The 24966-nt window shown below is 39.1% G+C and overlaps 1 protein-coding gene across 1 annotated transcript in view; it reads left to right on the top strand.

Annotated features, from left to right (window-relative positions):
- Window positions 1–24966, top strand: part of FMN2 (formin 2) — a gene marked incomplete at both ends in the record, with an annotated part of 311706 nt that overhangs the window by 69167 nt on the left and 217573 nt on the right. Inside the window, one exon of the mRNA XM_081254035.1 lies at window positions 22373–22520. Coding sequence (XP_081110161.1) covers window positions 22373–22520 — 148 coding nt within the window. The remainder of the gene's footprint in view (window positions 1–22372; window positions 22521–24966) is intronic.

The raw sequence follows: 24966 nt of genomic DNA, 5'->3' as shown, positions 1-24966 counted from the left end.
ACTTGAGGACACGGGGAAGGGGAAGGGTAACCTGGGACAAAATGAGAGAGTGGTAGTGTATGTATGGACATATATACACTACCAAATGTAAAATAGGTAGCTAGTGGGAAGCAGTCGCACAGCACAGGGAGATCAGTTCAGTGTTTTGTGACCAGCTAGAAGGGTGGAATAGGGAGGGTGGGAGGGAGGGAGACGCAAGAAGGAAGAGATATGGGGATATATGTGTATGTATAACTGATTCACTTTGTTATAAGGCAGAAACTAACACACCATTATAAAGCAATTATACTCCAATAAAAACGTTAAAAAATGGTAACTTTAAATTTTAAATTATGAGGTTTACATCAAAACCAACATTTTGCAAAGGCACTTTTAAGGCATAACAAGGGTCAGTATTGTAGGCAGTGAAAATGGTTTCTTGACACTGTAGTGCAAGTAATAGACAATCCAGAGATGTGGACTTTACTGATACAGGAGAATTACATTTCAGTTTGAGGGCATTTTACATAAAGCACAACTACAGACTAGTCATTTTGGCATATTAAGTTATCTTTAATATTTATTCTAGAAAATAGGTGATGTTTATATCCATGATAAAAAATTTTTATAAAAGATCTACTGCCTTAGTCTAGCCCCACTGATGAAATTAACTTTTATTGTATTAATAACTCAAATTACTGTTAGCATCACTCCAAAAACTTGCTGATTTAACACTCCAGAAGTTTTTACTAAGGACTGTTTTTATAAAACTGTCATTGGGACTTCCCTGGTGGTCCAGTGGCTAAGATTCTGTGCTCCCAGTGCAGCGGGTCCTGGTTTGACCTCTGGTTGGGGAACTGGATCCCGCATGCCGCAGCTAACGATCCCACATGCCGCAGCTAAAGATCCCGCATGCTGCAGCTAAAGATCCCGCATGCTGCAATGAAGATCCCGCACGTGGTAACGAAGATCCCGTGTGGCGCAGCCAAATAAATAAATATTTAAAAAACCCCAAAACTATCATTGCTTCTAATTTACAATTTTGCTTAAAAGGAAGAGTATACAAAATTATATTGTTCCCACTGTGCCAAAAGAAAGTATTAAAAGTAAGTGGGCATCTTTATAACTGTGAGGTTCCTGAGGTCGGGATTTCCTGGTAAGTCAGTGAATCTAAGGAGATCTGCAGCGTTAAGGGTTACTTTGTTCAACGTGTAGCCTGGGTCTTTCCAGGCTGGCTGTACCCAATTTTGACATAAAGTTATGGGTAGATATGCCCTGGAAAATAAACTGAAGAACCACAGTGTATCTTACACTTTCGTAAATGATGTTTTATGGATAAACTTTTCACTTTCTCAAAAGGCTGATATATTTCAATATTTTGAATACATCAGTGTAGGTAACCTAACCAACTATCATTATGTTTTCGTACTAAGGGATCTAGCTTTTAATAAAGTTACTGAAATGCAAAATAAATAAGTAGATAAAACATGGACAGCATCACAGAAAACTTCTCTCACGCCCATTCCTTGCTGTCACAGGGAACTAATATTGGCTTGTATGGGAACCACAACCAACTTTTCCTAATGATTTTATTACCCTAGTATCAGTCCTGAAACACTGTGGTTTAATTTTACCTGCTTCTGCAACTTTGATATAAATATCCTACAGTATGCATTCTTCTGTGTCTGCTGCTTTTGCTCACGTTAAGTGAAGTTGTTTGTTTTCATTTTTGTATGGTTCCCCACTGTGTGAAGACTTCATCTTTTACCTAGCTGCTCTGCTGTTTATGAATGCACCTGTTTTATTGTTGAAGTGATTTCAAATAATGCTGTTATGAACATTCTTGTACATTTCTGTTGGGTATACACCTAGGAGTAGGTATGCATGTATCCAGCTTTATGAGATATGGCAAAATGGTTTTCATAAGTGGTTCTATCAGTTGACGGTTCCGTCAGCGGTATATGAGAATTCCCATTGTCCTACATTCTTGGCAGCTTTGGTACTGTCACTCTTTTATTTTTTGTATGACTTTAACCATTCTGATGGAGGTGTAATGTTATGTCACTGTGGTTTTAGTTTATTTTTCTCTGATTATTAATGTGGTTGATAACTTTTTCTTATGTTTATTTGTGTGTTCTCCTTTGAGGTATCTTGCTCATTTTTCTGTGGGTTGATTGTATTTTTCTTGGTGGCTGTAGTGTCTTAGTTATGGATTCAGACCCTTGGTAAATTAAGCTTTTACTTTCTTCACGGTGTCTTCTGATGATTACTTTTAATGTAGTCTCAATTATCCATCCTTTCCTCTATAGCTTGTGTGTTGGGTGTTCTGTTTAAAAGTCTTTGCCTACTCTGCAAGCAGCAAGATATCCTCTTCTGTTATCTTCAGAAGTTTTGTTGTTTTGTCTTTTCTACTTAGATCTGTAATCATCCTGGAAAGTATGTTTGTGAGGTAGAGTTCATATTTTATTATCTGTCTGTGTGGGTGAGAGTCTGCTATGTGGCTCTCTATTCCACTGTATATTTGTGTGTCCTTGTACAAATGTCAGAGTGCTTAATTATTGTTGCATTGTAATGTCTTGATATCTGGAATAGTAGCTCTTTCCACTTTGATTTTTTAAATATTATCTTGGCCATTTTAGATACTTTTGAATATACATTTTAGAATCAGTTTATCACATCCCAATAAAACGCACTTGCACACTTCAGATGTTGATTAAAATTTCATTAAATTTAACTATCAATTTGGAGAAAAGTGAAATAACAGATTTCAAATCCACAAACATGATAAATTTGTTTATATATACCTACATCATTTTTATTTTCTCTGAAGGTTTTTTAAAATTGAGTTTTAATTGACATATAATACATTATATTAGTTTTAGGTGTACAACATAATGCTTTGATATTTGTATATATTGTGAAATGATCACCACATAAGTCTGCTTAACATCTGTCAGCATACATAGTTACAGATTTCTTTTTTTCTTGTGGTGAGAACTTTTAAGACCTGTTAACTGCAGTCACTTATTTTATAACTGGAATTTTGTACCTTTTGCTCACCTTCACCCATTTTGCCCACCCTTCACCCCCCATCTCTGGTACCTACCCATCTGTTCTCTGTATCTATGAGCTTGTTTTTTTTTTTTTTTTAATTCCACATATAAGTGAGATAATATGGTATTTGTCCTTCTGTCTGACTTATTTCCTTAGCATAATGGTCCATCAGTGTTGTCTTAAATGGCAAGATTTTCTTCTTTTTTTTTTAAATGGCTGAACATTCCATTGTATAAATAGATCACATCTTCTTAATCCATTCATCCGTTGATGGACATTTAGGTTGTTTCCATATCTTGACTGTGATAAAAAATGCTGCAGTGAATATGAGAGTACATATATCTTTTTGAATTCGTGTTTTCACTTTCTTCTAATAAATATCCAAAAGTGGAATTGCTGGATCATATGGTAGCACTATTTTTAATTTTTTTGAGGAACCTCCATACTGTTCTCCATAGTGGCTGCACCAATTTACATTCCCACCAGCAGTGTAGGAGCGTTCCCTTTTCTCCACAGACTCTCCAACACTTATCTCTTCTTTAACGTTTTTTAAAGTTTTTAATAAAAAAAATTTTTATTGGAGTATAGTTGATTTACAGTGTTGTGTTAGTATCTGCTGTACAGCGAAGTGAATCAGTTATACATACATATATCTACTCATTTTTAGATTTTTCCCATATAGGTTATTACAGGGTATTGACTAGGGTTCCCTGTTCTATACAGTAGGTCCTTATTAGTTATCTATTTTTATATATAGTAATGTGTATATGTCAATCCCAATCTCCCAATGTATCCCTCCTCCCCTTTCCCCCTGGTAACCATAAGTTTGTTTTTTACATCTGTGTCTCTATTTCCGTTTTGTAAATGTGTCCATCAACAGAGGAATGGATAAAGGAGATGTGGTACATATATACAATGGAATATTACTGAGCCATCCATAAAAAAGAACGAAATAATGCCATTTGCAGTGACATGGATGGGCCTAGAGAGTGTCATACTGAGTGAAGTTAGTCAGACAGAGGAAGACAAATATCATATGATAACTATCACTTCTTTCTTGTTGGTCTTGATGGTCCCCATTCTTACAGGTGTGAGGTGCTATCTCATTGTGCTTTTGAGTTGCATTTCCCTGATGATTAGTGATGTTGAACACCTTCTCATGTACGTTTGGCCATTTGGATGTCTTCTGTGGGAAAATGTGTGTTTAGCTCTTGTGCCCATTTAAAAAATTGGATTGTTTGGGTTTTTGTTGTTGTTATTAATTTGTATGAGTTCTTTATAAATTTTAGATATTAACCCCTTATCTGATACATGATTTGCAAAATTTTTCTCCCATTCTGTAGGTTGCCTTTTCATTTTGTTGATTGTATCTTTTGCCCTGCAAAAGATTTTAAGTTTGATGTAGTCCCACTGGTTGAATTTTTTTCATTTTTTGGGGTGCTTTTGGTGTCATATCTATAGAATCATTGCCAAGACCGATATTGAGGAGCTTCCTCCCTATGTTTTCTTCTAGGAGTTTTGTGGTTTCAGGTCTTAATGTTTAAGTCTTTGATTCATTTTTCTTTAATATCTTTATTGGAGTATAATTGCTTTACAATGATGTGTTAGTTTCTGCTTTATAACGAAGTGAATCAACTATACGTATATATCTATCCCCATATCTCCTCTGATTCATTTTTGAGTTAATTTTTCTGAGTGGCATAAGATAGGGATGCAGTTTTATCTTCTGCATGTGTTTATCCAGTTTTCCCATCACCATTTGTTGTAGAGAATATCATTTCTCTACTGCATGTTCCTAGCGTCCTTATGAAAATGTGAGTTGACTGTATATGTGGAGGTTTAATTCTGGGCTCTCTATTCGGTTCTGTTGGTCTGTGTGTCTATTTCTATGCCAGTATCATGAAAGTATTTTTAAAAACATCTTTAACGGTTTATTTGTGTGTTTGTGGATGGAGAAAACAATTGATTTTTGTATGTTGATTTTGTATTCAGCAACCATGCAAAATTTATTATTTCTAATAGTTTATCTGTCTTTTAAAAAATTTTTATGTATACAATCATGTCATCATGAATAATGGCAGTTTTATTTCTTCCCCAATCTCTTATTTGTTTGTCTTGTTTGTTCAACAACTTCTAGACTGAATAGGAATAATTGTTAAATAGAAGGAGTGGTGATAGTGGCATTGTTTCCTCACTTCCCAGTTTACAAGGACCAACATTTCTCCTTTTTCTCAGATAAGCAAGTTGTGTTCTATAGTCAGCTCTGCGTATCTGTGGGTTCTGCATCCACAGTTGGTTGAATCCATGTATCAAAAATATCAATACTTGGAAAAAAATTCTGGAAGTTTACAAAAAGCAAAACTTGAATTTGCTGAATGCTAGCAAATATTTACATGGCATTTAAATTGTATTTACAGCTACTTACATAGCATTTATATTGTATCAAGTATTGTAAGTAATCTAGAGATGATTTATGTATATGGGAGGATGTACATAGGTTATATGCAAATCCTGCACTATTTTATGTAAGGGACTTGAGCATCTGCAGATTTTGGTATCTATGGGGTTCCTGGAACACAGGATGACTATTCCTAGTTTCCTGAGAGTTTCTGTCATAAATGGGCAATACCTTTTATCAAATGCTTTTCTTATTGTCTCTACTGAGAATACTTTTTTCTCCTTTATTTTATTAATATGGAATATTACATGGATTTTATTTTAAATGTTCAGCCTACCTTATTTTCCTGGAATCAACCCAGATTGTGATATATCATTCTTTTAATGTTCCAAACTGAATTCTGCTTGCTATTATTATGTTTTAGATTTTTTTCATCCATGTTCAGGAAGATGCTTGGTCTGTATTTTTCCTTTCTCATAATGTCCTTTTAGATTTTGCTACCTCTGTTTTGTTGGTCTAATAAGTTGGGGAGTGTTCTCTCTTTTTCTATTCTTTGGAAGAATTTGTGTAAGATTGATGTTATTTCTTCCTCAAGGGTATAGGCAGAATTTGTCCTTCTAGCCACCTGAATCTGGAGTATTCCTTATGAGACAGTTTTTAAATTTTTAGTTTAATTTCAGTTATGTATGGGACGATTCACATTATTTTGTTTCCCAATTTTGGTAAGTTGCATTTTTTTTTTTCGGTACGCGGGCCTCTCACTGTTGTGGCCTCTACCGTTGCGGAGCACAGGCTCCGGACGTGCAGGCTCAGCGGCCATGGCTCACGGGCCCAGCCGCTCCGTGGCATGTGGGATCTTCCTGGACTGGGGCACGAACCCTTGTCCCCTGCATCAGCAGGCGGACTCTCAACCACTGCACCACCAGGGAAGCCCTGGTAAGTTGCATTTTTTAAAAGAATTTATTCGTTTCATCTAATATTTTTAAATGTTTGGTATAAAGTTCTTTTAATATTTACTTAACAGTTTTTACTATCTGTAGGAATGCGGGTTTTTTTTTCATTTCTAACATTGGTTAATTGTATTTTTCCTTGATAATACTTGTCAGAGGTTTTCAATTTTATTAGACTTTTTGGAGCACATCTTTTGGGGTTATTTTATTAGTACTTTTATCTATTTCCTTCCTCTGTCTTTGGACTATATTGCTGGGAGTTTTCCCTTCTAAATTCTTGAGATGGATATTTAACTTATTGGTTTTTCAACCTTTTGTCTTTTAAAAAAAATAAATTTATTTATTTATTTTTGGCTGCATTGGGTCTTCATTGCTGTGTGTAGGCTTTCTTGAGTTGTGGTGAGTGGGGGCTACTCTTCATTGCGGTGGGTGGGCTGCTCATTGTAGTGACTTTGTTGTGGAGCACAGGCTCTAGGCGCATGGCCTTCAGTAGTTGTGGCTCGCGGGCTCTAGAGCGCGGGCTCAGTAGTTGTGGTGCACAGGCTTAGCTGCTCTGTGGCATGTGGGATCTTCCCAGACCAGGGCTTGAACCCACGTCCCTGCATTTTTCTTTTAATTTTTGTACTTGCTTTAAGTGGTTGATCCTCAGTTCTTACTATATATTTGCCTCTCCTAGTTAGAGTTTCCCTTTCCTATAGATTCTTCCTTCTTTTCTACTTAGATAAGACACTATCGTTTTTTTTTTTAGAGTAGGTTTTTTAATATTGATGAACTCCTAGTTTTTGCTTGTCTGAGTAATTCTTTCTCTCTCCTTCACGATAATCTTGCTAGGTAGAGTATCCTAGTTTCCAGGTTTTTCCCTTTTAGCACTTTAAATGCATTATGCCACTCCCTTCTGGCCTGCAACATTTCTGCAGAGAAATCAGCTGATAGTCTTATGGGGTTCCCTTGTATGTGTTTCTGTTTTTCTTTTGTTGCCTTTAGAATTCTCTCTTTAATTTTTGCTGTTTTAATTATGATATGTCTTATTGTGAGTCTGTTTGGGTTCATTGTGTTTGGGACCCTCTGTGCTTCCTGTACCTGGACATCTGTTTCCTTGTTCAGATTTGGGAAGTTTTCAGCATAATTTCCTCAAATACATTTTTTCATCTCCTTTTCTCTCTTTCCTCCTTCTGGAACCCATATAATGTGAATATTGGTATTCTTATTGTTATCCCAGAAATCTCTTAAACTGTTTTCATTTTTTAAAATTTGCTTTTCTGATTGTTGTTCTGATTATGTGATTTCCATTGTTTTATCTTCCAGATAACTTATGCATTCTGCTGTATCACCTAGTCTGCCTTTCATTCCTTCTAGTTTTTTTTTTTTTTTTAATTTCACCTGTTGAATTCTTTATTTCTGATTGGGTCTCTTTGATGTTTTCTAGCTCCTTGTTAAAGTTTTCATCGTGTTGATCTATTCTTTTCCCTAATTCAGTTAACATTTTTATTACCAATGCTTTGAATATTTTACCTGGTAAATTGTTTATTTCTGTTTCATTATTTATTTTTTCAGGGGTTTCTCTTGCTCATTCAGTTGAGAGCAGTTCCTCTGCCTTTTCATTTTGCTTAACTTTCTCTGCCTCTATGAATTTAGGTAAAACAGTTACCTGGTGTCATCTTGAAGGGATGTTCCCATGTGGGAATATCCCCGTACAGACTCCGTGTGCCCCATGCCTTTGGAGGGAGCGGTGGATTTGACATGGATGCAAGCCAGGTCTTTCCTCAGGGTGCGCTGGCAGCTCTTACCTTGGTGTAGGGGGTGGGGCTGGAAATGGAGGTGCAAGAGCTGAAGCCGGGTGTGTGCCGGGACTTCCTCTCTGCTCAGTGGCCGTCACCACCCTATTGGGTGCAGGGTCTGATTCCACGTGGCCAGAGCAGACCCCCTGAATGTTGACCCTGAGCTGGCTGTTTCCTTTAAGTCTGTGCTTTTCCCTCTCCCAGCGCCAGGACCCTCGCCCCAGAGCGGGGTGTGCTGAAGCAAGCGGGGCCCGTGCAGGCCTTTGGCTCCTAGCTGTTTGCAATGTGCTGCCTGTGCAGGCACCTGTATTTGTGTGCCCACTCCGCTCAGACGCTGCCTTGGGAGCAAGTCCCCTTTCCCCTCACAGCCGATCCCCGCCCCCAGCCTCTGCCGCCCCAACAGTGGTGCAGAGCCACGTCGCAGGGCGGCTGGGCTAGTGTGCACTCTCAGAGGGTATTAGGGGGCAAGGTGTGATGAAGCGGCCGCCATCAGAATCTGGGCTGCTTCTGAGCCTCTGCTTGAGTAGGTTGCAACAGTGGTCACTGCTGCCCCACCCGGACTCTGTCCTGGGACCGGGGTCCCTCTATGTCCCATGTTAGCATCCTTTCCACAGTCACGTCCACCTCAGATCCAGTCCTACAGTGTTACATGGATTGAGCGGGGCTGGAGTGTTCCTTCAGCTGGGGCTGGGGAGCTCGGCAGGATGGTCAAGGGAAAACCAGCAGCCTCTAGGCAGACCTCTCTGCCTTGGGGGCACACTTCCAGGGCTCGTGTTCCTCACAAGTGGAGTCCAGGCTTCCCTCAGCCCTCCTGTTATCGTCTTGGCCATCCTCCAACCAGCCAGGGGGGCTCACCTTCCCCGCATCAGACACCAGGACTGGGGCCCCCAATCTGTGGCTTAAGCTGCTCACCCCCAGGGAGGATTTCTGCTCATATAATCTCCCTTCTCCTGAGTCCCCTCCCAGGCACAGGTCCCAACCCAATTGCTCTCCTTCCCTTCCTATATGATGGCATGTGTATCTTTTTTACAGCCTTGGCTGTACAGCAATCCTTCTGCCAGTTTCCAGTTAGTTTTCAGTGAGATTTGTTGCACATGTAGATGTGTCTTTGATGTGCTCATCAGGAGAGGTGAGCTCCACATCCTCTTTCTCTGCTACCGTGACTGCTCCCCTGTTACAGCATTTTAAAAAGACTGTTCTAGAATCTTACAGCTTCCAATGATACTGACTCCTTAACAAAAATTGTCCATTTACTGCTTTTTGTCATTAATCTTTTTTTTTTGTGACTGCTTTAAAATTTTTATTTTTACCGTTTTATCCAAAAGTTTTGCTATATGCACCTATGTGTGGTTGTCTTACATTTATTCTCTTTGGCTTCATAGGGTTTCTTAAATCAGTGACTTGAATGCCTTCTCTCATTTTATATTCATTTTTTAAAATATTTATTTATTTATTTAATTTTGGCTGCGTTGGGTCTTTGTTGCTGTGTGCAGGGTTTCTCTACTTGTGGCGAGCGGGGGCTACTCTTCATTGCAGTGTGCAGGCTTCTCATTGCAATGGCTTCTCTTGTTGTGGAGCACGGGCTCTAGGCACGTGGGCTTCAGTAGTTGCAGCACGCAGGCTCGGTAGTTGTGGCTCACAGTCTCTAGAGCACAGGCTCCGTAGTTGAGGCACACGGGCTTAGTTGCTCCACAGCATATGGGATCTTCCTGACTAGGGCTTGATCCCGTGTCCCCTGCATTGGCAGGTGGATTCTTAACCACTGAGCCACCAGGGAAGTCCCCTTCTCTCATTTTACAATGTCATCAGCCAGAACCTCTCTTCAAATGATGCTTCAATGTTATTCTTTCTCTGTTTTCCATTTTTTCTGTCAGTCTATTTACACATATGTTACAGTTTTTCACTGTGTCCTTTGTCTCTTATTCTCTCTGCAGTATCAGCCATACTCTCGACTCTGTTACATTCTAGGTCGTTTCTTTTGGTGTCTCTTCAAATGCACTAATTCTCTATTCAACTGTTTCTAATTTATCATCAAATACATCTGTTGTATAGTTTAATTTTGATTATTTTATTTATCAGCTCTAGAATTTCTGTTTTTTATTGTTTACAGTTTTGTACTGAAATTCTGCATTTTGTCTTTTATCTTCTTGAGACTCAACATAATCATTTAACAATATGTGTCTGATAATATCTGATGCACTTGTGTGTCTTTTTCTGTTGTCTATTTTTCTATTGATTTTCTTTTATCTTTGATTTGTATCTCCATGTTTATAGTTTTTTTTTTTTTTTTTTTCGGTACGCAGGCCTCTCACTGTTGTGGCCTCTCCCGTTGCGGAGCACACGCTCTGGACGCGCAGGCTCAGCAGCCATGGCTCACGGGCCCAGCCGCTCCGCGGCATGTGGGATCTTCCCGGACCGGGGCACGAACCTGTGTCCCTCGCATTGGCAGGCGGACTCCCAACCACTGCACCACCAGGGAAGCCCATATAGTTATTTTTTATTTTATGCTGTGCAGATACCTAGATTGACATTATCTTTTTTGAGATAGGATTTGTGTTTGATTTTGCCAGGGACCTGGGACACTAGCACTCCAGGATCACCTGGAGTTACATTCAGGGATTTAGAAAATTTAAAGTTGAATTTCAGCCCTGAGAGGACTGTCTCCTTCTAGTTTACCTTTATTCCTAGTGTGATGGCGTTTTGGATCCTAACCTAAAGCAAGAGTGTCACTAGGAGCAACCCCTGCAGAGACACTAACTTCCAATCCTTTCCCTGATAACCTGCAGTCAAATTCTCACAGAAACCCTCAGGGAGTGTCTGCTCCCTAGGTGTTTGTCCTCCCCTGGATTCTTGCTTTTCAATTCTTCCTTAATTTAATACTCCCCTCCCCTTTATTTACATTTACATTTATTCTACTGAAAGGTATATAAATATGTGTATGGGTGTGTGTGTGCGTGTGTACACACACCACAAAATGTCATTTTTTAAGTATCCAGAAGAAAGGCTGGTTCTAATGACTTCTTCTGTCATTACACTGGTTATTATTTTTATAATGCACATACAATTTATAGCCAATTGCTTTCTCGTGTCAACATACGTCATGAAGAAAATGTTACAGAGCATTTGATGGGATAGGATTTTAGCAACTCTTGCTTACTCTTACATACCATAATTTTCAATTCATAGTGCTACTTTTGGAAATTCTGCTTTTCTCTCTTTTTTAAACATAAATAACACTGAAATAAATATATTCTATTATATGAATATTTTTTATACATTACTGATTTATTTTCCCCTTAGGGAAAACTTCTATAAGTAGAATTGCTGGTTCCAAAGGGATCAGTATTTTAATTTCTTAAAAATTAATGAATTTTTAATTGAAGTATAGTTGATTTACAGTGTTGTGTTAATTTCTAGTATACAGCAAAGTGTTTTATATACACACATGTATATATTCTTCTTAAGATTCTTTTACATTACAGGTTATTACAGAATATTGAATTTGGTTCCCTGTGCTATACAGTATGTTCTTGTTGGTTATCTATTTTATATATAGTAGTGTGTATTACAGTAGTGTGTATCTGTTAACCCCAAAATTTAATTTATCCCTGCCCCCATGTAGGAACCATAAGTTGGCCTTCTATGTCTGTGAGTCATTTCTGTTTTGTAAATAAGTTCATTTTTATCATTTTTTTAGATTCCATATAAAAGTGACATCATATGATATTTGTCTTTCTCTTTCTGACTTACTTCACTTAGTATGATAATCTGTAGGTTCATTGATGTTGCTGCAAACAGCATTATTTCATTCCTTTTTATGGCTGAATAATATTCCATTGTATATATTACCACATCTTCTTTATCCATTCATCTGTTGATGGACACATAGGTTGCTTCCATTTCTTTGCTGTTGTAAATAGTGCTGCTCTGAACATAGGGGTGCATGTATCTTTTTGAATTAGAGTTTTCTCCGGATATATGCTCAGGAGTGGGATTGCAGGATCATATGATAATTCTGTTTGTAGTTTTTTAAGGAACCTCCATACTGTTCTCCAGAGTGGCTGCACAACTTACATTTCCATCAAGAGTGCAGGAGGTTTCCCTTTTCTCCACACCTTCTCCAGCATTTGTTATTTGCAGACTTTCTGATGATGGCCATTCTGACTGGTGTGAGGTGGTACCTCATTGTAGTTTTGATTTTCATTTCTCTAATGATTAGTGATGTGGAGCATCTTTTCATGTGCCCATTGGCCATCTGTATGTCTTCTTTGGAGAAATGTCTATTTAGGTCTTCTGCCCATTTTTTATTTTTATTTTTCCCATTTTTTGATTGGGTTTTTTTGTTGTTGTTTTTGAGTTGTATGAGCTATTTGTATATTTTGGAAATTAAGCCCTTGTCAGTCGTATTGTTTGCAAATATTTTCTCCCAGTTCGTAAGTTGTCTTTTCACTTTGTTTATGGTTTCCTTTGCTGTGCAAAAGCTTTTAAGTTTAATTAGGTTCCATTTGTTTATTTTTGCTTTTATTTCTATTGCCTTAGAGACTGACCTAAGAAAAAATTGATACGTTTTGTGCCTGGGAATGTTTTCCCTTATGTTCTCTTGTAGGAGTTTTATGGTGTCATGTCATATATTTAAGTCTTTAAGCCACTTTTAGTTTATTTTTGTGTATGGTGAGAGGGAGTGTTCTAACTTCATCAGTTTACATGCAGCTGTCCAGCTTTCCCAACGCCACTTGCTGAAGAGAGTGTCTTTTCTCCATTGTATATTCTTTCCTCCTTTGGCGAGGATTAGTTGACCATAGGTGTGTGGATTTATTTCTGAACTCCCTCTTCTGTTCCATTGACCTATATGCCTGTTTTTGTTCCAATACCACGCTGTTTTGATTGCTGTAGATTATAATATTGTCTGAAGTCTGGGAGGTTTCTTCCTCTAGCTTTGTTCTTTTTCTTCAGGATTGCTTTGGCAATTTTGGGTCTTTTGTGGTTCCATATAAAGTTTAGGATTATTTGTTCTAGTTCTTTGGAAAATGTCATGAGTAATTTGACAGGGATTGCATTAAATCTGTAGATTGCTTTGGGTAGTATGTCCATTTTAACAATATTAATTTTTCCAATCTAAGAGCACAGGATAACTTTCCATTCTTTGAATCATCTTTACTTTCCTTTATCAACATTTTACATTTCTCAGGGTATGTCTTTCACCTCCTTGGTTAAATTTATTCCTAAGTATTTTATTTTATTTTTCATTTTTGATGTGATTTTAAAAGGGATTTTCTTTTTACTTTCTCTTTCTGATATTTAGTTGTTAGTGTAAAGAAATGCTACAGCTTTCTGTAGATTGATTGTATATCCTGTCACCCTGCTGAATTCCTTTATCAGTTCTATTTTTTTTTTTTTTTTTTGGCGGTACGTGGGCCTCTCACTGTTGTGGCCTTTCCCGTTGCGGAGCACAGGCTCCGGACGTGCAGGCTTAGCAGCCATTGCTCATGGGCCTAGCCACTCCGTGGCATGTGGGATCTTCCTGGACTGGGGCACGAACCCGTGTCCGCTGCATCGGCAGGCAGACTCTCAACCACTGTGCCACCAGGGAAGTCCGTTCTAGTATTTTTTGTATGGAGTCTTAACGGTTTTCTATATGTAGTATAATGTCATCTGCACATAATGACAGCTTTACCTCTTCCTTTCCAATTTGGATACCTTTTATTTCTTTTTCTTGCCTGACTGCTGTGGCTAGGACTTCCAATACAACGTTGAATAGAAGTAGTGAGAGTGGGCTTACTTGCCTTGTTCCAGATTTTAGCAGGAAGACTTACAGCTTTTTCACTGTTGAGTATTATATTGGCTGTGGGTTTGTCATAAATGGCTTTTATTATGTTGAGATATGTTCCCTCTATACCCACTTTGGGAAAAATTTTATCATGAATGGAAGTTGAATTGCATCAATATTTAAATTCTTTTGCTACTCAATTCCAGTTCAGAAAATTTGCACAAATTTGCAGTCTCAATGGTAGTAATGTCAGTGCTTATTTTCAACATAGTTAAGAAAACACCCCTTTATATTATCCTGAAATATTTTCAGAGACCTCGGCTCATCTTTAAGTTTAGTCTTCTTGGTGTTACTCTAATTATTCATTTTTTAAAACATCTTTATTGGAGTATAATTGCTTTACAGTGGTGTGTTTCTGCTTTATAACAAAGTGAATCAGCTATACATATACATATGTTCCCATATCTCCTCCCTCTGTGTCTCCCTCCCACACTCCCTATCCCACCCCTCTAGGTGGTCACAAAGCACCGAGCTAATCTCCCTGTGGCTGCTTCCCCCTAGCTATCTATTTTACATTTGGTGGTATATATAAGTGCATGCCACTCTCTTACTTTGTCCCAGCTTACCCTTCCCCCTCCCTGTGTCCTCGGTTCCATTCTCTAAGTCTGTGTCTTTACTCCTGTCCTGCCCCTAGGTTCTTCAGAACTTTTTTTTTTTTAAGATTCGCTGTATATGTGTTAGCATACGGTAAGTATGTATTACTTATGCTAACACATATATATGTGTTAGCATATGGTAAGTCTTTCTGACTTACTTCACTCTGTATGACAGTCTCTAGGTCCAACAACCTCACTACAAATAACTCAATTTCGTTCCTTTCTATGGCTGAGTAATATTCCATTGTATATATGTGCCACATCTTCTTTATCCATTCATCTGTCGATGGACACTTAGGTTGCTTCCATGTCCTGGCTATTGTAAATAGAGCTGCAATGAACATTGTGGTACATGACTCTTTTTTAATTCTGGTTTTCTCAGGGTATATGCCAAGTAGTGGGATTGCTGGGTCGTATGGTAGTTCTGTTTTTAGTTTTTTAAGGAACCTCCATACTGTTCTCCATAGTGGCTGTATCAGTTTACATTGCCACCAACAGTGCAAGAGAGTTACCTTTTCTCCACACTCTCTCCAGCATTTATTGTTTGTAGATTTTTTTTTTTTTTTTTTTGCGGTAGGCGGGCCTCTCACTGTTGTGGCCTCTCCCCTTGCAGAGCACAGGCTCCGGATGCGCAGGCTCAGCAGCCATGGCTCACGGGCCTAGCCACTCTGCGGCATGTGGGATCTTCCCAGACCGGGGCACGAACCCGTGTCCCCTGCATCGGCAGGCGGACTCTCAACCACTGCGCCACCAGGGAAGCCCTGTTTGTAGATTTTTTGATGATGGCCATTCTGACTGGTATGAGGTGATACCTCACTGTAGTTTCACTTTGCATTTCTCTAATGATTAGTGTTGTTGAGCATTCTTTCATGTGTTTGTTGGAAATCTGTATGTCTTCTTTGGATAAATGTCTATTTAGGTCTTCTTTCCATTTTTGGATTGAGTTGTTTGTTTTTTTTGATATTGAGCTGCTTGAGCTGCTTGTAAATTTTGGAGATTAACCCTTTGTCAGTTGCTTCATTTGCAAATACTTTCTCCCATTCTGAGGGTTGTCTTTTCATCTTGATTATGGTTTCCTTTGCTGTGCAAAAGCTATTAAGTTTCATTAGTTCCCATTTGTTTATTTTTGTTTTTATTTCCATTTCTCTAGGAGGTGGGTCAAAAAGGATCTTGCTGTGATTTATGTCATAGAGTGTTCTGTCTATGTTTTCCTCTAAGAGTTTTATAGTGTCTGACCTTATGTTTAGGTCTGTATTCCATTTTGAGTTTATTTGTGTGTATGGTGTTAGGGAGTGTTCTAATTTCATTCTTTTCCATGTAGCTGTCCAGTGTTCCCAGCCCCACTTATTGAAGAGGCTGTTTTTCCTCCATTGTATATTCTTGTCTCCTTTATCAAAAATAAGTTGACCATATGTATGTGTGGGTTTATCTCTGGGCTTTCTGTCCCGTTCCATTGATCTATATTTCTGCTTTTGTGCCAGTAGCATACTGTCTTGATTACTGTAGCTTTGTAGTATGATCTGAAGTCTGGGCTCCTGATTCCTCCAGCTCCAGATATCAAAAGAAATCTGGAGTAGCAATTCTCATATCAGACAAAATAGAATTTAAAATAAAGGCTATTACAAGAGACAAAGAAGGACGCTACATAATGATCAAGGGGTCAATCCAAGAACAAGTAACAATTGTAAATATTTATGCATGCAACATATGAGCACCCCAATACATAAGGCAAATGCTTACAGCCATAAAATGGGAAATTGATAGTAACCCAGTCATAGTAAGGAACTTTAATACCTCACTTTCACCAATGGACAGATCATCCAAAATGAAAATAAATAAGGAAACACAAGCTTTAAATGATAACTTAAACAAGATGGACTTAATTGATATTTATAGGACATTCCATCCAAAAACAACAGAATACACTTTCTTCTCAAGTGCTTATGGAACATTCTCCAGGATAGATCATATCTTGGGTCACAAATCAAGCCTTGGTAATTATTCATTTTTATTTGTCATTTTTATGTACTCAGTTGACCCTTGAATAATGTAGGAGATAATCTCGCTGTACTTTGTAGTTGGCCCCATATCTGTGGCTCCTGTCCATCCGCAGATTCAATCAGACACAGACCGTGGAGCATGGCAGTATTTATAACCCCATGTAAGTGCACCCTCTCAATTCAAACCCACATTGTTCAAGGGTCAGTGTCCTCTTCCAGGGTTGTAATTTCTTATTTAATTATGAACCAGGGGTGCTTTGGGAAGTCACATTCACGTGTTCTGTCAAGAGCTGATTAAATGGCTACAGTATAATATTAACTGTGTCATGATTGTGGCAAAAATGTAAATTATCAGTTTGAAAATGATGCAGTAGTTAAAAAAGTCTACACTATGTTATTATGAAATCATGTGCAGTATGATTACAGCTGTAGAATATATTAAAAGAAGGATTAGAAAATATACCCAGTGGATGCTGTTGTGTATAGTAGTGATTATTTATTGTTTTTTATTTCCCCTATTTCAAAGTGACTCTATATAGTTGTGCTGTTGTTTTTTAACGATTAAATGATCAACGCAAACCAAAATATCGTGAGTACAGTTCAGTCTACTTTCAGTGCATCTACTGTTTATCCTTCCAATCATAAAAAGTCCAAGTGAGTTAAAGTAGATAAATGGATTTTCCATCATTTCCCTAATATCAATAATGTGTTCATCACCACCTTATTCCCAATAGTATTTACAATGATTAGTAAGAAAAGTAAGATATGGTAAAATAGTAAAATTCAGCCATGAGTGCACAAAAGAAAAAAAAAGACAAAACTAAGCTGTGCAGGGAACATAAATGGAGGTAGGAATGAGGCTAATCAGAAGCATACATTCTGGAATTGGAAAACACGTGACATGCGGCCCATTTACCTATTTCAGATTTTCCAATAGCCAGAACAAAAAGCACATCACGTCCATGGCATTAACAAAGCACAAATAAACTCAATACCATCCAAGTATTTAATTCCTCAAATGAAGCTGTAAAGTTCCAAGATGAGACCTTTGATCCTCAGAACCCTTCTCCAGAGAGTGCTGTGGAAGGGGATGGACACACCCTCCGTGTACTCCCTGAGGGCCTGCTGTATTGTTCTTAGTGGTCACGCCCAGGCTTAGCTGGCTGGAGCAGTTCTTGAGGCCAGTGTGACCAGGTACAGGCTGAGAGCCGTCTGCTGGCCTGACAGATTTTTCTCTGTACTCCAGGGATGGATAGCGTGCATGTAAAGAAATGGTCGTGTGCCGTACTTCGTGGCAATTTTTTACTTTTGTTGCTGTCAGTCAAACTTTCGAAGTTTGTTAGGAGAGTGCACTTGCTGGGATGTCTGGGATATACGGACTGTATTTACCACTCAAATAGAGACCCTTTGGCCTTGAAAGACAGACAGTGGAGCTGAGGCAGTGCTGAGAGCTGAGGAGGTGAAGAGCCCAGACTAGGATTGTTCCCACACGCAGGGCAGCCCATGGCCACGTGCTTACACGTCCTAGGAGTGTCATAGGAAGGGCAGCCACGCCTCTCAGGGAGTAATCTAGATCCTCCCCCATGCACAGACCGAAGGCATGGTTAACAGAAACGTTACCAAATATTATCAAAAGGTGACAACCAAACCCTCATCTTGACTACAGCAGTTTCAACAAAGCACTCTTAGAATGCCTCACTTCAGTTGTTACAGTTTTCTAGTGGGCCCTCTAAAATAAACTATTTGTGAATTGCAGCTCTGAGTTATTTGGGGGGTTATTATATATAGGCCAGTTAAAAGATGGGGAAATATCTGCTAAAAGAAACTGTTTTCTTTTTTGGGATCACTAGCTTGTGGCCTGTTTATGCCACTTTGAGACTGTGATTTTAAATCTTCTGATCTGCCTAAGGTTGAAAGCATGTATTTGTTTTCTTTAATAGGAATAAATGATCCAGTTCAACAAAAATCAAAACAGGCTTTAAGAATTTAAGGCGGTGGAGTAGTGTCAGGGAAAAGTGTTCCTGTTTTAACTCATATAAAACTATGGTATAATTTGTTAAAAGACAATTTTATTGATCTTGACCCTTCCAATTCCTTAATACTCATTGTGTGTCTGTTATGTATACAGAATAAAACCGGCGGAAAACAAGGGGTATAGGATGTGGTTGGTGACTGGTGGCAGGAAGCTTGCATATTCTACTTGGGAAAATAACGCATACATGTTTGAAATATTAAACAGAAATACAACAGAGAAAAAGACATGCATGGATGGTTGAGGAAATGCCACAGGGCGGTTGTTAATTGAATTTAAAGCTTAGTGACAATCAGCACAGATGCCAAGGGAACTTTGCAGACTACAGTTTGTTCACCTAGCTTCTCAGAATAAAGCAAAGATTTCGTGCTGATTCAACAACCACATGGTGTGGTGTACATTTGATGACAATATTTAATTCCTCTAAAAGGACTTTTCAAAATACGGGAAATGTGTGATTATTCTAATGAAACATAGATTAAAAAAATCAAAACAAGTAGTAGTCGTGGTGCTTATACTTGAATCACACCATGTGGTTTTCATAGCTCTTTCCACATAGTGTTTGCACCCACCTCACTCCAGTCCTGCGAAAAAGACAAGAGCAGGCAGTTTTCCTGAATTACTGGTGAGAACACTGAGGCCTCATAAAGTTATGAGATTTGTCTGGGGTACAGCACTGATTATATCCTAGGAGTTTTATCTGCTCCATATGTTTCTTTATATGGTGTAGTTGTGAATAGGTTTAGATATAATGGATCACTTGATACCTTTGTTTTCCATTTGATGCACACAAAGTATCCCTCTGGCACCTTGTTAATAAGCAAATAAAGAAAATGAGATCCCCAGCTCCAGCTGCTGCTCATGTTGACAAACCATCTCTTTCATTTTTTCCTTTTATTTGACAAATTCGTTAATTCAGTAGACACTAAGCGGATTTTATGGAGTCGTCTTAATATTCTCAAGTGCTTGGGGAGATTGACAGGACTTGTGTACACACCTCATGTGCTGAAGGAGTTCAGGAAGTTGAGAGGTGACGAGCTACACTCAAAACCGTGTTCGGTCACCGATCCGGATCACGTGCTGGTAGCTGTCAACATAAGGGGTGGCCGGCGTCCTGTCGGCGCTGTGACTTGGGAGTGGGGAGGGGACACCCCAGCTAGACTTAATCATCGGTTAGATTCCACGGGTGGGGAGGCTAAGTGGGACCTTCTAGTGGAGTGGAGCTTGATTTAGGAAACTCGGGGAGATGAATCTGGGAGGATGAATGGGAGGAATATAGAAAAACTTGAACGACAGGTCAAAGAGTTGACATCTGATTCTGTAGATGTTAAAGAGCCATGCAAGAGCTTTGTGGTTGCTTCTTCTCTGCTCGTGGAGCCACACGATGAAGGAGAGGTTTTGTCATCACGAGCTGTAATGTATTCCAGTCCTGGGGTGGGGCTGAAGGACTGCAGGACTGGCCGGGCTGTTCTGGCTTTTGCAGAGTGCTTGTAGCAAACTTTGTTTTTCAGTGAGTGATGAAATCCTGAGGGCAACCTTTTGTCCCCCGAGCTGCTGATGATGCCTCTTTTATATGACGCAGATGAAGTCCGAGGCTGAATAGGTTTACTAGTAGGATGGTGACGCTAGGTCAGAGTTCCCCTTTTAGGGAACATACCTCTCGTTCCCCTGGCAGCGAGTGCTTGACTGCTCCTTACGTGCAAGCTTCACGTGATGCGGACATGAGGACTGTAGGATTCTGTGCCGAGTGGTTGCCGACAGCCTGGGTGTTGCTTCCTAGACCAGCGCTGGATGCAACACTGTCAGGGCATCGAGCCTTGACCTCGCCCCTTGCCCATGTCTTACCTTGTTCTTGTAAGAATGAGGACGTTGTCTGATGTTTTTGCTGGTCCATATTCATTGAATTCCTTTATTTTACCAATGAGAGCTCATTTCTAATATCATGCTAATTAAACCACTCATTTTGCCAATGAAAAGCTACTTTTTTTTTTTACTAAAGTGTTGTTGATTTACAGTGTTGTGCCCATCTCTGCTGTACAGCAAAGTGAGTCAGTTATACACATATAGACTTTTTTTTTATATTAGTTTCCATTATGGTTTATCACAGGATATTCAGTATAGTTCCCTGTGCTATACAGTAGGACCTTGTTGTTTATCCATTCTAAACGTAATAGTTTGCATCAACCAACCCCAAACTCCCAATCCCTCCCTCCCCCACTCCCCTCCCCCTTGGCAGCCACAAGTGTGTTCTCTTTGCCTATGAGTCTGTTTCTGTTTCTTAGATAAGTTCATTTAGATTTAGATTCCACATATAAGTGATATATGATATTTGTCTTTCTCTTTCTGACTTACTTCACTTAGTATGATAATCTCTAGGTCCGTCCATGTTGCTACAAATGGCATTATTTCATTGCTTTTTATGGCTAAGTAATATTCCATTGTATATATGTACCACATCTTCTTTATCCATTCATCCGTTGATGGACATTTAGGTTGTTTCCATGTTTTGGCTATTGTCAACAGTGCTGGAAAAGCTACTTTTAATATTCAGTAGGCCAAATAGCAAAGCCTCTGATGTCAATCAAGGTATGAATACTTGAAAGATGTGACTGGCTGAAATGCTGGCCAGGTCTGCATTGGGACCCTTCCGATTCAATACCACTGACCCAGGAATCTGAGTTCTCAGTTAAGGCCAGTGACTGTCCCTAAAGGTGAAGTTTAAACTAAATGATCTATACATTGTATTTTACTGTTGACACTGAAGAATATTTTATGAAGTTCTTAAATTAACTTGTTAAACAAATTACAGAAATATCAGTGCCTCTCCATCCGTTCACTCAAGTTCACAATTTCAGCGTGGTGGTTACAGCATGTTTTTTGTTATTCTCTCTGCTTTACTTTTTATGTTGATCAAAAGGTTTAGGGAAATATACCTGTAAGGAAGGAAGACGTCACGAAGAGAACCCAGGGCTTGTGTACATTGTGAGCCTGCGTCCTGAAGAAGCTGTCACCCTGAAATCCTAGCGGGCAGTTTCCCAAGTTGTTCACAGGCCTTGGTGTGGCGTCTTTTGTGAGGTTCCCACTTGGCTTCCTGGCACGAGGTGTAGTTACGAGCCTGCTTCTCATTCTGTCTGGATTCTCTTGGTCTGCAGCTGGGAAGAGCTTTCTTTGCCAGATCCCTGCCCAGTTCTTTTTTTCTTGGCAGGTTCATTTACTTTTTTTTTTTCATAGTTTGTCTCCCAAACAGTCCCCAACCTGGACGCACGATAATCAGTTTCCTGGGCTTCCTGCTCTTGAAGGTGATAAAGCTATTATGGTCCTTCATGCCCAGTGCTGCCTGTTCTCTGACTTTACCACAAGTGTTTAAACAGATTTCAAAGGGACATCGTATTCCAGTGCATTGAAGATGCCTCATCAGGGGGCTTTGTGATTGAGTGGATTTTCTGACCTTGTAATTCCCTGTAGGCCCACATGGCCTCCTACCCCCAAAGATAGAGACTTAAATCTTACCGTAGAATAGAATTTGAAACACGTATGGTTATGAAAATGAAAAGTTCGTTTGAAGGATTGTTTATGTGATGAATCTACACTGACTTGTATAAAATGCTGTTTAATGTTTTATGGATGTTTGCGTGTATATATATGCACCCCACACGTATGTTTATGATATAAATGATGTTGCAAATATCAATCAAGAAGACTCCATTTTTTTCATGATTGAATTAAAATAGCTTTTTTGTTTTTTTTTTGAAATATAGCAAGATCAACTTTACACCTGGGCTGCAGTTAGTCAACCTACACACTCACTGGATTATATAGAAGGGCAGTTTCCCAGGAGAGTCCCAGCTACTTGGCAACCGTCTAAACCTCCTGACGAAAAACACAGGCCCAAGGATGCTGACACAGGTAGGCCCCCGGGAAGAGTGAATATTCTGAAAGTAACATTGAATAACTGTGCAGCACCTACTGGGTATTGAGTCTGGGTTTCTCTTCCAAGTATTTCTTAGATTATACTCTGCATATAACTCAAGCTAAATCACCGGGAAGCTTGTTAAATTGAAAATTCTTATGCCCCATCTTCAAGGCTGCTGAGTTCTGGGGAACGGGACACTGGGTTGTCCAGTTACTACAGTGTATATAAAGTCCGAGAACCACTGCTTCGGGGTCCAGCTGTGGCCACCACCCGGGGGGAAGCTGCACACTCCGCATGGGCTGAAAGCTCGGAAAGGAACTTTCTGCCTACTGGCTTCAAGGGTGGTGGCCACCATACCTCTTTCCCCTGTCTCTTCCCTTACTGCTTCCTTTGAACTTTTCTTTGTTTCTTTCTTTGCCTTCAGAGATAACTGACAGAGGCAAAATAGAGAAACATGTTTTACTAAATCTAAATTTTAAGTAATTCAAAAAATTGTTCAGTATTCAGATGTAATATTTTTCTAAAAAATATTTCCTTTTGGTGGTTTTTTTCTCTTTGTCCCTTGTGTCATTCTAAAGTATTTTGTGTTATTTTTGAAGTATTTTGAAGGTAACATGAGATTATTGTCAGCTTTATATGGAGCCCGAAGCTAGGAAAGCACTTTGTATTTATTGTATTGAATTAAGAATCCTATTTTTGTAACAATGTTTTTATGGAATTTGGTTGTTTATCATTGTCTAACTCATGAGTTCCCTTTAAAGCCAACAATGACCCACACTGTCAGGGACTTTATTCTAGGTTCCTGCCCAAAGGTCTGCAGAGGGGCCTAGTGCTTATAACCTCTGTTTTTCTCCCAGTCCTGGAGTAATGCATTTACCTGTTTCTTCTTTGCACTGAGACACTGAATGGGGGCTCCCACCTAATGCTGCATGTCCCCCTTTTACTGTCTGATGCTTTTGAAACACTGCTTAGTGTTTACTTGGTGGACTGTACTCCCTGAAATGAACCACATACAAGAGATGCAACGTAGGACACGTGTTCTGTGTAGGGCTCTGAGTTTCCTGTGGTGCAGAGAACAGTTGATCAAGGGCCAAGGTAGACCTTCAGAGAAGAGGGAGTGCTGACATAACACCTGAAAAAAACAAGCACATAAAAGCATATTTAGTTTTAAAAGGAAAAGCATATAACTAAAAGTAATGATCCCATTAAATACACTATTTTATTTGTTTATGTTAAAAATTACTTACTGGTTAGGAAATAACTAGGTGTAGATATAGTAGAATCGGTCAATTTCAATGAGTTATTTTAACAGTTGTTCATATCTTGTGTTTTACATCATTGATTAGGATGATGTTTTCATTTTTTTCTTTCCTAGTGTGTCTACTTCTCTCAACTTTAACTGAAACATTTTATGTTACTGATTTTATTGTATACTGGAGGAACACTAGATGGAAAGTTAATTAGTGATCATCAGAATTTTAGTTTGGTAGGAGATGATAGTCGGAATTGATGTCAGGAAGTTTGTAACCTAGTTTTTTCTTCATTATTTGATGTAGCTTGCAAAATGCCAGAGCAGTAATTTTTAATATAACAACTTGTCTCCTTTTAAAATATGCCTTCTTGAAGAGGATGATGGACGTAAGTAGAAAATAGTTTAATGTAGTGACTTGTTTTTCTCCAATTGATCTGTTTTAAACCCAACAGCCCAACAGCTCTTTTGTCCAAATTGTCTAATGGACCTTCTAAACTTTTCCTGCTGTGATTCCATGGGGCATTCTCATTCTGGGGCATTCACCTTCCCTGTCGTAGGCAAGCAGTCAGTTGTAAGAGTGAGAATGTAGATAATGTAGTAAAAACTGTGCATAGAGTCTACTGTTTAAAAAAAAATAGTTATGAATTGTAGTCTTTGATAATGTGATTATTAACAGTGATAAACTATTTCCAGTGTACTTGACTGTGATTGGTGCAAGGATGTCACGGCTAAAATCACTGTTTGCAGCATCTGGTCCCTTTCAGTTTTGACTTAAAGAGCTCAATGACTTTTTTTCTTTTTGAAGAAGAAAGACTTGTGGTTCCATCTTAAAAAATTGACAACTTGGTTTTTCTTTTTTTTTCCCCTTTTGGCTCTTCTCCACACTGGTTTCTAATCCACATGTCCAGCTAATTCAGATTCATGGTGCTGCCTTTCTCGGGAGACTCACTTTTGTTTTTCCATGATCCATTTTGTGAAACGGGCTTTTCTCCACCTTCACCTATTGATGTAGAAATGGACCTTCTGCTATGTGAGTCTGAGTGCAGAGGCTGCGGTGAAGCCTCAAGGGCTATGGATTCCTGGGAATCTTTGGCTCCCAGCCTGTTCCCTGCAGCCTGTCTACATTGCCTCCACAGTGGAGCCTGACTGTCTGAAGTCTGTAGAATGTTTCCTGGAAGGACAAGGCT

The sequence above is a fragment of the Mesoplodon bidens genome (assembly GCF_964165515.1).
Source record: "Mesoplodon bidens genome assembly, chromosome: 1".
Classification (NCBI taxonomy): domain Eukaryota; kingdom Metazoa; phylum Chordata; class Mammalia; order Artiodactyla; family Ziphiidae; genus Mesoplodon; species Mesoplodon bidens.
The sequence above is the reverse complement of the archived record's forward strand: the minus strand, read 5'-3'. Positions and strand labels throughout refer to the sequence as shown.